Source organism: Asterias rubens, chromosome 19, assembly GCF_902459465.1.
Source record: "Asterias rubens chromosome 19, eAstRub1.3, whole genome shotgun sequence".
NCBI lineage: Eukaryota > Metazoa > Echinodermata > Asteroidea > Forcipulatida > Asteriidae > Asterias > Asterias rubens.
In genome coordinates this window covers 1144145-1157168 of record NC_047080.1, presented here as the reverse complement: position 1 = coordinate 1157168, position 13024 = coordinate 1144145, and the positions used below count along the sequence as shown (strand labels likewise).

Below are 13024 nucleotides of genomic sequence, written 5' to 3'. Positions count from 1 at the left end.
TATGATGACCAGCATAATTTGTTTATCAACATTCAAAGTGTCTACTATTTAGTTTTAAGAACATTTATTATTAGAAGGTTACCATGTTTTTTTGTTAAACAAAATCCTGATCAATTTCGTGTTTGTTTTTCAGTCTTCAATGTTGGCATTTGCCGACAGCTACATCGTCAATCCAACGGAGTGTCTTGATACAACTATAAATGTGGCAAGCCCATGCAATTCTTCAACTAGTGTGGAGGCAGCAAGTGTCTGCAATGACATTATTAGATCTGATGGTAACTTAATGTATTTAACCTACTTTTTAACGAGGTGGATGTTTTAAACTTTGTGGACAATTTGATTTTAGTAAAAAAATTATGTCCCTCAAAGCATCATTAACATGTTTAATTTTTGCAACTTCATGAAAAGAAATGATTTCAAAGAGACCTTCAATTTAAAAAAGCAGAAAATTTATAATTTCAACTTAGATTTTAAGTGGAAAATAATCTTTAACTTGTTATTAATCAACTAATATTTTTGTTGCAGGTCCATTCGCTGCTTGTGCTGCAGCAATGCCAACTTATGCCAGCAACTTTTACAGTGATTGCCAATATGATGTTTGCGTCTTGTATCCTGATACATCAGGGGCTTGTGATATCTATGCTGCATTTGTGGATACTTGTAACGCAAGGGGTTATCCACCATCTGACTGGCGGTCAGCCAGCCTGTGTCGTAAGTTTTTTGTACAGTTTCTCTCAAAAAGATTATCATAATAAAAGCAGAGACTTCTTTGGGGTTTTATTCCCTTGGGAAAACTCAGAAAAACTGTGATTAGCCTTCAAAGTTTGTTGATCCTTTACAACTTAGCTACACTACTTTTCCAAAGACCAATACTGTGCCTGTTCAAAATCACTCCCTAATGTATCATTTATATTTAAATGAGGTGTTCCCACTATGTAGAGAGACACAATACGTAATCTTCAGAAGGAAGACACAGGTTGTGTTATGACCTTGTGGCTTGCATTCACAAAGACTTGTTTGTGAAGGTGTTTTTGTTGAGGCAGAATAATTGGCTTTTATAAGATTCACTCCAAGGACAGGTCTGCTTGTGGGTTCCCATACCAATCACTATAAGCTTATTAAGCTGTTGACGGATTAATCAGTAGGGTCTATTATGATGTGCATTATTGATCCTTTAATGGCACACCTAAAAGTCGGCCTTGGGGTGAAAACATAAAATTATTTCTCCATGCTTGAGGGCGCTGTTGGTAGTTACTCAACTTGAATGACACACTTATTTGGAAGAACGCACTGAGTTGCTTTAAGTTATAGATGGAGCTCTTTGAAGTGACATAAAGTGGTTTTAGAAAAAGAGATAATTTCTCATCCAAATATAAACATGTATCTTAGAAAGCCTTTTCATGCTTGAAACCTTTCTCAGTCATCTGATGTCCCACAATTCTATGCAACAATAGTGTGTTTCGATTACTAATTGAGCCCAAATTTTCACAGGTTATTTTAATGAATATCTTGGGACAAACATGTAAAGTGAGGATTTTGTCCTTTATAATTTAAGTAAACCCTGCCTTTTGAGTCCACAAATTCCTGCTTTGGAAAAAACTGTCTTCAAAAAAACTTTCTTCATTTTTATTTCATTTCAACCAAAGGGGTAAAAGGTAGCAAATAATTAATGAAAAAAATACTTCATAGCCATGCGTTTCGACCCTAGCAAAGCCTTTCTCATACAATAAAAAAGATGTGAAATACAGTACTGTAATTGATAATTGTCCAACTCATTTAAAGAAGCTCATAATAGCATGCAACAAATAATGTTTAAGAATTATAATTTTAAAAACTTTTAAATCTTCTGAAACTGATTTCTTGTAGTTGAAATAATTACTTTATTTTTTCACTTCAGCCTTAACATGCCCACCGAACTCAACATATGGAACATGCATCAGCGACTGCGAAGTGACATGTTCAGATGTCAGGCGTGGCGGGCAACTAGAGAGCGCTTGCAATGGCCTACCCTGTGTTGAAGGTTGCATCTGTGATGTTGGCTTCTACCAGGATGGCAATGTTTGTGTACCAGAGGCTGAATGCGGATGTAACTACAATGGAATCTATTACATGGTAAGAATAATATTTTGGCTTGACATTCCTTTCAGATGAGTCATTTTTGAGAGGCTGTAATCGCTGCACAAGTTGAGAAATAAATTGTTTCAAATAAATGGTATATAAAAATTTGTTTCCTGTTGACTTAAAGTAGCTTATTATGTATCAATACCTCCGAGGTATGAGGAAGTAAGATTATTTTAACTTAAGATGTTAAGCCCTTGTAGATTCCAATTCTTTTGCTTGCAAGTTTGACGGCTGGGGAGTCGGGGAACAAATTTTGTAATTTGTTAACTTCCTCACATCAAAAAACAAAAAGAATATAATTAACTGGAGGGAATGGAAATCATGACAGGTGGAACTTTGGTAAATTGATGTATTGGTTTTCAAATTTCAGTCTCAACATCACTTTAGAGTTTAACTTTGTTCTTTGTCTCTCTTTCCTGCCACCAGTATAACGAAACATTCATCACTGAAGGATGCATCGATATATGCACATGTGGTTTGGAAGGAGTTGTAACCTGTGACCTGCAGAACTGCAGTGTTAACTCAGTCTGCGCAATCACTAATTACGCTTACGGATGTGCCTGTGCTGAAAGTTATGAGGGAGATGGTATTACATGTGACCGTAAGTACAGCTTGATGGAAAAATGGTTCTGTCTGGAGAAAGTGCCACATAGGTTTGGTCCTTTATCAAAGTGACCTTCACAAGAAAATAATGACTTTTGACCCAATTTTTCCTAAATAGGGCCAAATTTAACGGCTCTGCTAACCATAAGCATAGTCAAAAACGAAGGCACTGGGGAAAACAGCTGCTCCTAAGTGATTAGCCATTGAACAGGAAAGTGTTTAGATTTTTCTAGAAAACTTCCAGTGACTCTGGAGAAGGAAGTCAGTGAGGAAGACATTTTCGAATTTGACATCAACTTATTGGTAGCAAAAACATAAAATAAATGGGATGGAGTTCATTTAGATTTTACCCTAATTAACTGTTTATTTTTGATTTTTGTTTCTTGAAGGTGTTTGTCCATCAAACCTGTACAGGTGTCCAGAAGGAACTTGCATCCCAAGTGACTGGGTCTGTGACGGATTCCCTGGTGATTGCTTGAACTTTTATGATGAAGACGAGACACTTTGCTGCAGTAAGCCAACATTTCTTGTATTTGAAAAACATTTTTACAAAATGAAATTAAGTAGGATTTGAAACTTTGCATGGTGAAAATATGATATAGTAAGGTTTGCTGTACCACCATGTAACGATAATCTCTAAATTAGTTGGGGTGGTTTAGGATGAACAGACCGGTTGGTTTCAACCTGAGTAGGCCTATGCTCCGATTGTCTCCTGGAGAAACTAGAATTTCATAAAAGTAGATAAATAAATCGTTTAGAATGGTTTGGTCAAACTAAATTGAAATTGAAATTCCCATGACTGCTGTAGAACACAAGCTAAACTTGTTTTTGTCCTGCGAAAGAAATTTCCAGAGTGATTAAACTTAATGAAAATTTCTTGTTTTGCAGATGTAATGAATGTGACTGACCATTGTCCAAAGCCTGACCACTTCCGCTGTATTGATGGAATATACATCCCAAATTCCTATCTGTGTGACGCTGTTGATTACGATTGTTCTGATAACCAAGATGAATCAGAAGAAATCTGCTTTGGTAAGTAATTTTGACAATCATCTTATGCGATAAAGATTCACTCTTCTAACCACCCCCTTCACCCACCCCTCACCATCTACCAAGAACACTCCTCCCTCATTGTGTTTAATATAAATATTTTCTTTTGTACAGCAAAACATGCAAGTTAGTTTTGTACACAAAATCTAATGGCAAACAATCTCAACGTGTCAAACAATCTCGGTCCCTTTTGTTTTGCCTCTGGGTGTCAAATCTGCCTAGAAAGCTTTTAATGTATCACAAAATGTCCCTAAAATATTTCAAAATTAGTTAGTAAGGCACCGCCTTCACGTATATCCTACACACTTCCATGTACAACTATATTTAATTTTTCGGTTTACAGGAACGTGTCCGAATCCAGGAGACATTGTGAATGGTAGAACTGGACCCCAGAAGTCTCTTTACCGTGATGGTGAGAGTATATTCTTCCAGTGTTTCGCTGGATACACAAGAATTGGTCCCTCGTACATCACCTGCAATCTGAGTTTATGGTCAGATCAGTTACCTGTCTGCCTGGGTAAGTCAACAGTTTATTTTTGATCACAGACTTTGGCTGAGAATTTCAAACAAGGAATATATTTTTTTCTAATTTCAGTATACAAAAGTAACACAAGATCTACCCTTCATGATGATACCACAATCATAGTTATCGCTGCTTTTTTATTTCTCAAATGGAAAGACATGAACTTTTCCTTCCTTCAAGTTCATGTCCAAATTAGCAACTAGTTTTACAGGTAGATTTCTTTGGAATGAAGTATAAGGCATCCTGAGCAACAGTTGTGGCCATAGCTATACGTGCATGCAACTCCTCCGCGTTTCCGCAGAATTCCGCATTTTGTTTTTCTTTTCGGATTTTTTTTTTTTTTTTTAGCCTAATATATGCCTGGCAACAACAGTGTACAACTACAATCATGTAAAATAAGCCTTGTACATGCTAACAAGAGAATAATAAACCTCAATATTTTCTATGGTACCATTGTGGGTATCATGGCATTTTGGCTGCCTCGCTTTGCACTTGCGATGTGCCTTTGCTTTTTTCAACGGGCAGTTGCATGCCTGGCTATAGCTTTCAGTTTGAATACGGGGTTGGTTTCAATACACTGATTATCCTACCAGTCAAATTTATTACTTGAAAATTCCCATTCTTGTATGCTTTCCTTGTCTGTTTGTACCATTATAACATTCACAGCATAATAAAAATGATTTCCCTTTTCTTAACAGAAAACTGTATCATTCCAATCCCGCCTGCCAACGGTTTCATTGATGCTATGGCGTTCAACCACAGCGATGTAATTGGATTCTCATGTGAAGTTGGATATGATCTGGTGCCAGCAGGCACCCTACTGGCATGTGATAGTGGAGTCGTCAATGGAACAGTCCCCGATTGTATAGGTAACATCAGTTCAAATTAACACTACAACAACTTTTGTCAAAAGCTATTTTTTAGTACTTGGATAATTGGAAATAGTAAGGAAATGATCGGCTGCATATTGCGCCACAGCATCTTGTAAACCATTACATGGTACTGTAAAGGTTTAGGTCTCATACTTCAATATGTATAGCTACACATACCTCTTGCAGGAAATAATACTGAGTGCTTTGATACGCCCCTATAGGGGTTTGATAAAGCGCTATATAAGAACTGAGTATTATTGTTATTATTGTTTGACGGTGCCAGTTGGGCACAACTTGCTAAGTCATCATGTTACAAAATAAAATGTACACAATCTTTAAAATTCTTGGCAACATCGTAGATAGACATTAAATTCAGTTAATATAATCAAAACCCCACATTGTTCTTTTTTTAAGTGACTATTAATATGACCAGTTTAGAGCAATTAGAAGAAGAAACAAAATTAGAAACATTACTTGTCAGTACTTGTGTCATAGTTTGTAAACATTTTTAAGAGTTAAACTTCTGTTTTATTTTACCTAGATATCAACGAATGTGCATCTACACCATGTATGAATGGTGGTACCTGTTTGAACCAAGTAAATCAATACACATGTATTTGCACTGTTTCCTGGACTGGAGATAACTGTGATATGGGTGAGTTCCTGCTTACTTTTCAAAGCTTCTTGGTACTTCAGGGATATTATCCCCAGGCTTGCCAGGGCCCAAATTGTATAGAGCTGCTTAAATAGCTAGGTACAAGGCAATTATGCTAAACAGATTAAGTTAGCATTCGAAACAGCATGTCATATGCACTACTTATTACTGACATTTTACTAATTTATTCCTATCAGAAATTTGTTAAGCAAAATTTTCTGCTTTAGCGGCTCTATATAATCAAATGCAGTTATTTTGTTTAGTTAGTTTTTGGCACTGTCTTCTCAATGCCAAATAAAAGTAAATATGAGTTATACAAGGAAACTTTCTGATGAGAAATGCTTGAATGCATTTAACTAATCTGTGGTCTTTTAATTATTTATTGATGTTTGTTATTATTTTCTCAGATATTGACGAGTGTACTCTTGGTCTGGATACTTGTTCTGCCAGTGCAGCATGCAGCAATACCATTGGTAGTTATACCTGCGCATGTTTAGATGGATACAGGGGTGATGGATTCGACTGTAAAGGTAAATTTTTAATTTTTGTCAACCCTGTTTTCATCCTTTAAAGCATGGCCCAATTTCATGGCTCTGCTTACCGCCAAATTCTGTGCTAACAATCGCCATCCTCCGCTTAGTGTGCAAGCAAAAAACTTCTGCGCTAGCTAGCTGTGTAAGCAAATAATGCCTAGTAACATGGAGTACACACACACATACACAAGCAAAAATGGCCTGCTAACCTGTGAAATACACTTTACAAAAGCATGGAATTCCATGCTTCCAAAAGTGCAGATTATTTGCTTACTATTAACCATAGCAATGAAATCGGGCCAAGGTTTTGAGAAAATTTGAGATGATGTGATTCCCACCTTCATGCATGAGTTTGTTGAAAATGTTTGCATCTACTCTGCTAAGCTCTAAATCATACTTCAAAGTGAAATTTTCACAAATATGCAATAAATTATTCACTTGAAATCTATACAGTTTGGAACCTTTTTAAAGTTTTTATATTTTTGTCCAATCTCATCACCTTATTTAAATATGTTAAATAAAGCAATTTTTTTTTTTTTTTTCCAGAAATTATTCTCCTACCATTCGGTCCGGACGCCTCAGACGAGCTTCTAAGAGACACATTTGACCAGTCTTCAGTGGATTCAAACCGTAGACTCGTTGATCAAGAAATGCTCTCCAGGACCATTCGACCAGAAACAGGCTTTCCATTTGGAGGCACCTTCTACCCTGCTCTTTATGTAAGTTGTTCCAGGTGTTTTTGTTTTTAGTGTTCAACACTAACCTAAATTCTCTAACAGATATGATATTCTTCCTAATGAAATCTGATTTTTGATTTTATTTGTCCTGAGAAAGAACAACAAACATTCTTCTTCAAAAGTCTGAAAAGTCTTCTAAATCTTACACCATATGTTCATGATTGTCAGCCCTTGTTCTCAATAATAGTGTCCTATTTTTTTCAAAAAGGCCAACTTCATGTCTGCTCTTGTTAACAGCACTCCTGCCATAGAACCCAGTATTTCCAGTATTAAATGTGTACCCAAGTTACTAAGTTTCTAACCAACATTTTTCTTGAACCTTACAGTTCATGGACAATGGCCTGATCATTTTCATGAATGAGAATGACCTGAAGTTGGGCTACCCCAATCCATTTAGCGATGGCTTCTCAGATATAAATACGGTCCCTATGGTCGCACCATTCTGGGCAGATACTGATTTGACCACCAGCCAAGGAGAGGTGTACTACAAGGTATGTTATTGATTTACACACATTTTGTAATGTCCTTAACAAAGTCGTTATCGATTTGTAATGTTTTTAAAGTTTTTACAACTGTCGCAGGCGTGAAAGGAGTTGTATTTAATTTTGCCTGTTGACCACAAAATGCTATGAAACATAATGAAGACAATAAGAGCATACTAGTCTAAACATTGAATTGTCAATCATCACTTTTTTTTTAGAACCGGCACTACTTAAAGTCGATTTCTACATGGTGCTAACACAAACCTCAACTGATTTTAACCCCAGCCATTCAAAGTTTCAAATCCAACTTCAAACAAAATGACCTGAAAGAATTCGATGATACCATTTCCTAAACGGCTTCTTACACTTTTGATATCTATGCCAGAGTCCCCATGTACAAGACTAGTTTTCCTTGTAAATTGGTTGCAAAGTTGCAAGGGAGCCTAACAAAATGCTGGACCATTGCCATCTTAATAGCCGTTTATTATTTTAAGTATTATTTTGTTTAGCAATGGTACATGTACATGCTTTTGTTCTTCGAGGTGGTCTCAGAAATTTAATGTTTTTTCATTTGCCTGTAGATTTACCAACCCTCTACTTCAGCGACGGATGACGCTATTTTGGCAGAAGCTAGTGGGAGAGTTCGGGATCAGTACTCTGAGTTCTCAAACTTCAACGCTTCATGGATGATTGTCATAACGTGGGAGAACATGCCCTCGTTCATCCAACAGAATGTAAGTTTAGGGGCCTCTGAATATATCTTTGTTTCTTTAAAAGACCTTTCGTTCTCTCAACTGCAAGTTTTACCAAATTGACAAAAGCACAGGCAGCCTTCCTTGTCAAAAGTATGACGTAAAGTTTTTGCTTAATACTAAACCAGTATTCATAATAACTGATAAATGAAATTTACTATCAAAACAAAAAGTACCACAAACAGCTTCAATGATTAACTAAAAAGGGCAAATTTTGCCAAATCAGCAAAAAAAACTTTTGTGATACTTATATTTCCTGTACATTGGTAAGGTATTTGAATAGCTTAACCACATGGTTGTTCAAAACACAAAACGTGGGAAAGATTGAAAGGTTTTATTATAATGGAAGTTCTTAATCCTAATCTTTTGCTATTTTCAGGAAACAAATACATTCCAAGCAGTTCTCCTCACCGATGGCATCTTCAGTTTCTGTATATTCAACTACCGAGAAGGTGAAATGCTATGGGACTACGATTCTCTGGCTAGCCAAGATGTCATCATTGGTTATAACGATGGTGCTGGCTTATACGTCAACTCACAGTTCCTGAACCCACCGTTTGCAACAGGGGCCAGCTCCTTCCGCCCTGACCAGTTTAACGGAAACACAAATCTGAAGGGTAGATGGATTTATCGACTTGAGAATAACACCATAGACACTATCAATCCCAAACGCTTCTGTCTGGATTGGTACAATACTCAGCCGGACCCAAGTGACTGGGATCGTTTTCTTGGTGCTTGCCCATGCTCTTTCAGTCAAGGAGGTAATGATAGATCCTACTCAAGGAGAGCGCCCTCTAGAGGACGCGTGTCAAGTGCAGCCTCTCGTCGATTTTCTCAGGAACTTCTTGCTGAAATAGAGAGCTTTGAAGGTAAATATTCAGTTTGTAATGTTTTAATTTTAAAGACAACTTAAACATTTATGAAACAATAGTTATTCTTTTATCCCTGCTGGGTGCAACAGAGTGTGTTTGAACTCTTTTGAGAGAAAAAACTCATTCCAAGAAATCCACATTCCCATTTTAAATTTCAGTTTGTATCTGTTTTGGCCACTCATAAGATTAAGTTTGTAGTATTTTTTAATTTTAAGTAGTTTTTATTTTAACCCTGCAGCAGACAGTTTGAAACCTCAAGCACAAAAAAACATTCATGAATTCCACATTCTCATTTTAATTTTAAATTTGTATCTGTTTTGCCAACTCATAAGAGCACTTTTTTCCATTCTCTTTTATGAACAGGACCTTTCTGTCTACAGACATCCGTACCTCCATTTGATACTGGGGGAATGCGCTGCTGTTATCGTGAAGATCAATCCTTGATCGTCGGCTACGAGACTGACTACTTAATCAGTGTGGAAGAGAGATATCAGTATAACTACCAAGGAGACTCGTATGAAGTTTTACTATCAAAGTGGCTGCGTAAGGATCTTAAATTTGTCAAAATTTTGTCATTTACGGGCAGGGTGTACTTTTGTCAATTACTCCAAAGGTTAATGACCAAAACAACTTTCTCTGTGAGATTATAAACAAATAAAACAACCCCCCTTTGTTGTTTTAGAGAAAAAAGTAATTTGTTCACCCCACAATTTGGATCTGAGAAAGGCTTCAGGCATGATGCCTTGTTCAACTGTGATCAGCAGTTTATCGCAGGCTTGTTATTGTAAGCACACCAAGTGAGGATACTAGTCTTTACCAATTACCAAGTATACACTGCCTTTGAACTAGCAATTTGTTGGACCCTCAATTTCTGTTTGAATAAAGAATTGAGCCGTTTGGAGAGAGAATCTTTAGAAAGTGAACCAAATTGTTAGGTTCCAAAAAGGGACTAGATTGTTTGAGGTAAAAAATGGCACACATGAAATGTATTTTACAAGCCCCAAGAAGCTACTTAACAAGATTATTGTCTGTTAAGTCAGACTTCAAAGATTAATGTGATAATTTTTTGTATATTCACAGTGGAAGATTTCTCACCCAGACATTACTGTTGCAAGGAATCAAACGATGAAGCCTTCTGCAATATGTACTTTGAGAAGCGACCAGCTGGAAGCTGCAGTGGCTATCTACCTCCACGAACAGGTAATTGTCACATTTTTATTTTGGGGTCTTGAGAACAGGGGACAATTGTGTTGGCTCCGCTGATCGTAAGTAAATAGTCAGTGCTTATGGAAGCAGTTAATTCTGCGCTAACGTCAAGCGTTTTCACAAGTTCGCAGGGAAATGTTTTGCTTGTGCGCATGTACACCCCATGTTACTAGGGCATGCTTCGCTTACATGGCTAGCGCATATATTCAGCGATTATTCCATACCTGAGGCCTTAAAAGTTTAAGGATGAATAAACAGAATCGAATCTCTGGGGTTTTCTTCAGGTGTTGTTTCCAAATGTGTTCTTGTTTTAAATTCTGACAATGTGAAATCCTTGTTATCTCTCTTTGTTTCGCCAACTGATGTTTAAATATTATAGATGTTAAATTTGCATCGGGGATAAGAAAAATTAATTGATGTTTAAATATTTGTTTAAAAAAATTCCAGGCTGGATGGTAGGTGACCCTCACATAGAGACATTGGACGAGATTCTGTACACCTTCAACGGTCTCGGAGAGTACATTCAGGTGAAATTCCCAGACGTTTCTGGCGGGAATGTGTTTGAACTACAGGGTCGTACAGCCCGGGCTATGGATACTGTCACGCAACAACTTACTGATGCTACTGTCTTCGTGGCGTTTGTGGCAAAAGCGAAGGATGCACAAACGGTAATTATGTTTACATTTGTTGTTCATGGTCAGTTCCCCTTGATCAGGGTATACTTTTGGTTCATCGCAGACCAGTATCCTCACTTGGTGTATCCCAACATATACACAAGATAAAAAGCCAGTGAACATTTGTGAGCAATTAAAAAATGCACCCTTTGTTTTATAGAATTGTGTTTTTTCAGACTTCTCAGACTCAAATTTTGGCATAGATCAGTCATGTCTTCCTCTACACTATATTACTTCAAGGGGGGTAATTTCTAACAATGTTTTATAATAACAACTGCCTTCCCGTGTGGTTTTCTCGGAACAGTTTTGTACCAGTTGATTGGCTTACCAGATGATCACATTGGTTACTATTTGATTTAGCGACAGTTGCTCTGTTAAAAAAATAGGTATACAAAAGTACTTGCGGAGTCAACTACTAATGCAACAGTCACAGATTTTTAAAAATTATTAAAACTTTGTACACAAAATACATATTTTTCCGTTAAAAAGAATTCTATTCCTTCACAGTAGTGACTTATGCTTTTTTAATGTTTCACAGGTCCAGATGACAATGAACGCTGATGGCACAGATGTTGACATTGTTGTGGATAACGTCGCCTTTGATAAGAATCTATTTGTTGATGGTAAGGATTATGAACTCTCCCTTCTGGATTTGTGGGCCATGTCACATACAACAGTTAACAGGCATCCTGTTCCAGGCATTCTCAAAGAAGAGAATCCACTCACTTGTGAATTTTCTTATAAAGTTCTTAGGGATCGTAGGAAATTTTTGTGCTACCAACTTGTGTGCTACCAACGTGGTCAAGTAACAAGCGCTGTAGTTCGTTGCCTCTAAGTTACTTGCCAATGTTACTTTATTTGTGTATTAGGGCCCTTGAATGATATATAGAGTCCCTTCAAACTCTGTATATAAATTCTCTCACAATAATAACAGCAATATAAATATTGACTTAATCTGAAGTACACAGAAATTGTCCTTTGGTGTGATTGTTTGACCACAAATAAAACCTTATAACTCAATTTCTTGACTTATTAGTCCTGTGGACGTACTCTAATTGTTAGTAAACGCACAAGAACCCAGGACCCTGAAAGAGTAGGGGCTCAAAAGCAAGCACCCTTGTTTACAAGTTTCCTCTGGCTGGGGAACTGCGTGATTAAGTTCACTTACTACCAGATATATATAATATTGATAATAAAAACAAAAAATTATTGTTATTTCACAGGCGTGTATCTCTTCAGCAACAACCTGCTACAAATTTCTGTTGAGACTGTCGCAAACAGCACACAGCAGAGGTATGTAGCCTACTGGACCATAGGAATGTCAATTGCTGTTAGAAGTATTGATGGAGTGCTGGACATGGTGTTCTCTGCACCCGATGAGTACAAGGATGGCTCTAGCCGTGGGTTGCTTGGTAAGAATACTTTTATCTCCGGGGTCCAATTTCATAGAGATGTATAAGCACAAAAATTAGCTTAGCACAACAAAATCATGCTTACCAGAATAAGGTTACCAGCCAAACTTTTCTGTCACAAGTACAATTTGTGGTTGGTATCCTGCTTATTGGTGCTTAGCAGAATGTTTTAAAGCCATATTTACCGCTTAAGCAGCTCCATGAAATTTGGCCCTGTAGATGATTGGAGCACACTGTTTGAAATGTGGAGTTGTTGCACTACTGGTGCTTTTCTGAATCTCTGCAACTCATTTGGAATATTAAATAGTGCTGACCCACACGCAAGAGTCTGGATTATTGGAGAAAGAAACAAATTTAAACCTCAAGAAAAAGTTATACCCATAATAATTTTGAGTCAAGGTTGTAGATGATACTCAAATCAGGCATGGTATCCTTCCCTACTTAAATCTGATTTCAAATTGTTGTTGCCCTAGAAAAAAATAGTAAAGTTTTTGCGTTATTGAAAAGTCTATTAACACACCACGTACATGCA

At 37.0% G+C, this 13024-nt stretch overlaps 1 protein-coding gene across 3 annotated transcripts in view; it reads left to right on the top strand.

The window, feature by feature from the left end:
• The window catches only part of LOC117302931, a 43377-nt gene that overhangs the window by 2521 nt on the left and 27832 nt on the right, over window positions 1-13024 (top strand). For all 3 annotated transcript variants that reach the window (XM_033786922.1, XM_033786921.1, XM_033786923.1), the window contains exons 4-22: window positions 134-275; window positions 526-711; window positions 1898-2112; window positions 2548-2722; window positions 3114-3236; window positions 3613-3756; window positions 4118-4291; window positions 4996-5166; window positions 5711-5824; window positions 6232-6354; window positions 6904-7076; window positions 7421-7585; window positions 8158-8310; window positions 8708-9197; window positions 9564-9743; window positions 10281-10400; window positions 10854-11074; window positions 11619-11703; window positions 12304-12492. In XM_033786922.1, the coding sequence (XP_033642813.1) occupies window positions 134-275; window positions 526-711; window positions 1898-2112; window positions 2548-2722; window positions 3114-3236; window positions 3613-3756; window positions 4118-4291; window positions 4996-5166; window positions 5711-5824; window positions 6232-6354; window positions 6904-7076; window positions 7421-7585; window positions 8158-8310; window positions 8708-9197; window positions 9564-9743; window positions 10281-10400; window positions 10854-11074; window positions 11619-11703; window positions 12304-12492 (3343 nt within the window). The remainder of the gene's footprint in view (window positions 1-133; window positions 276-525; window positions 712-1897; window positions 2113-2547; window positions 2723-3113; window positions 3237-3612; window positions 3757-4117; window positions 4292-4995; window positions 5167-5710; window positions 5825-6231; window positions 6355-6903; window positions 7077-7420; window positions 7586-8157; window positions 8311-8707; window positions 9198-9563; window positions 9744-10280; window positions 10401-10853; window positions 11075-11618; window positions 11704-12303; window positions 12493-13024) is intronic.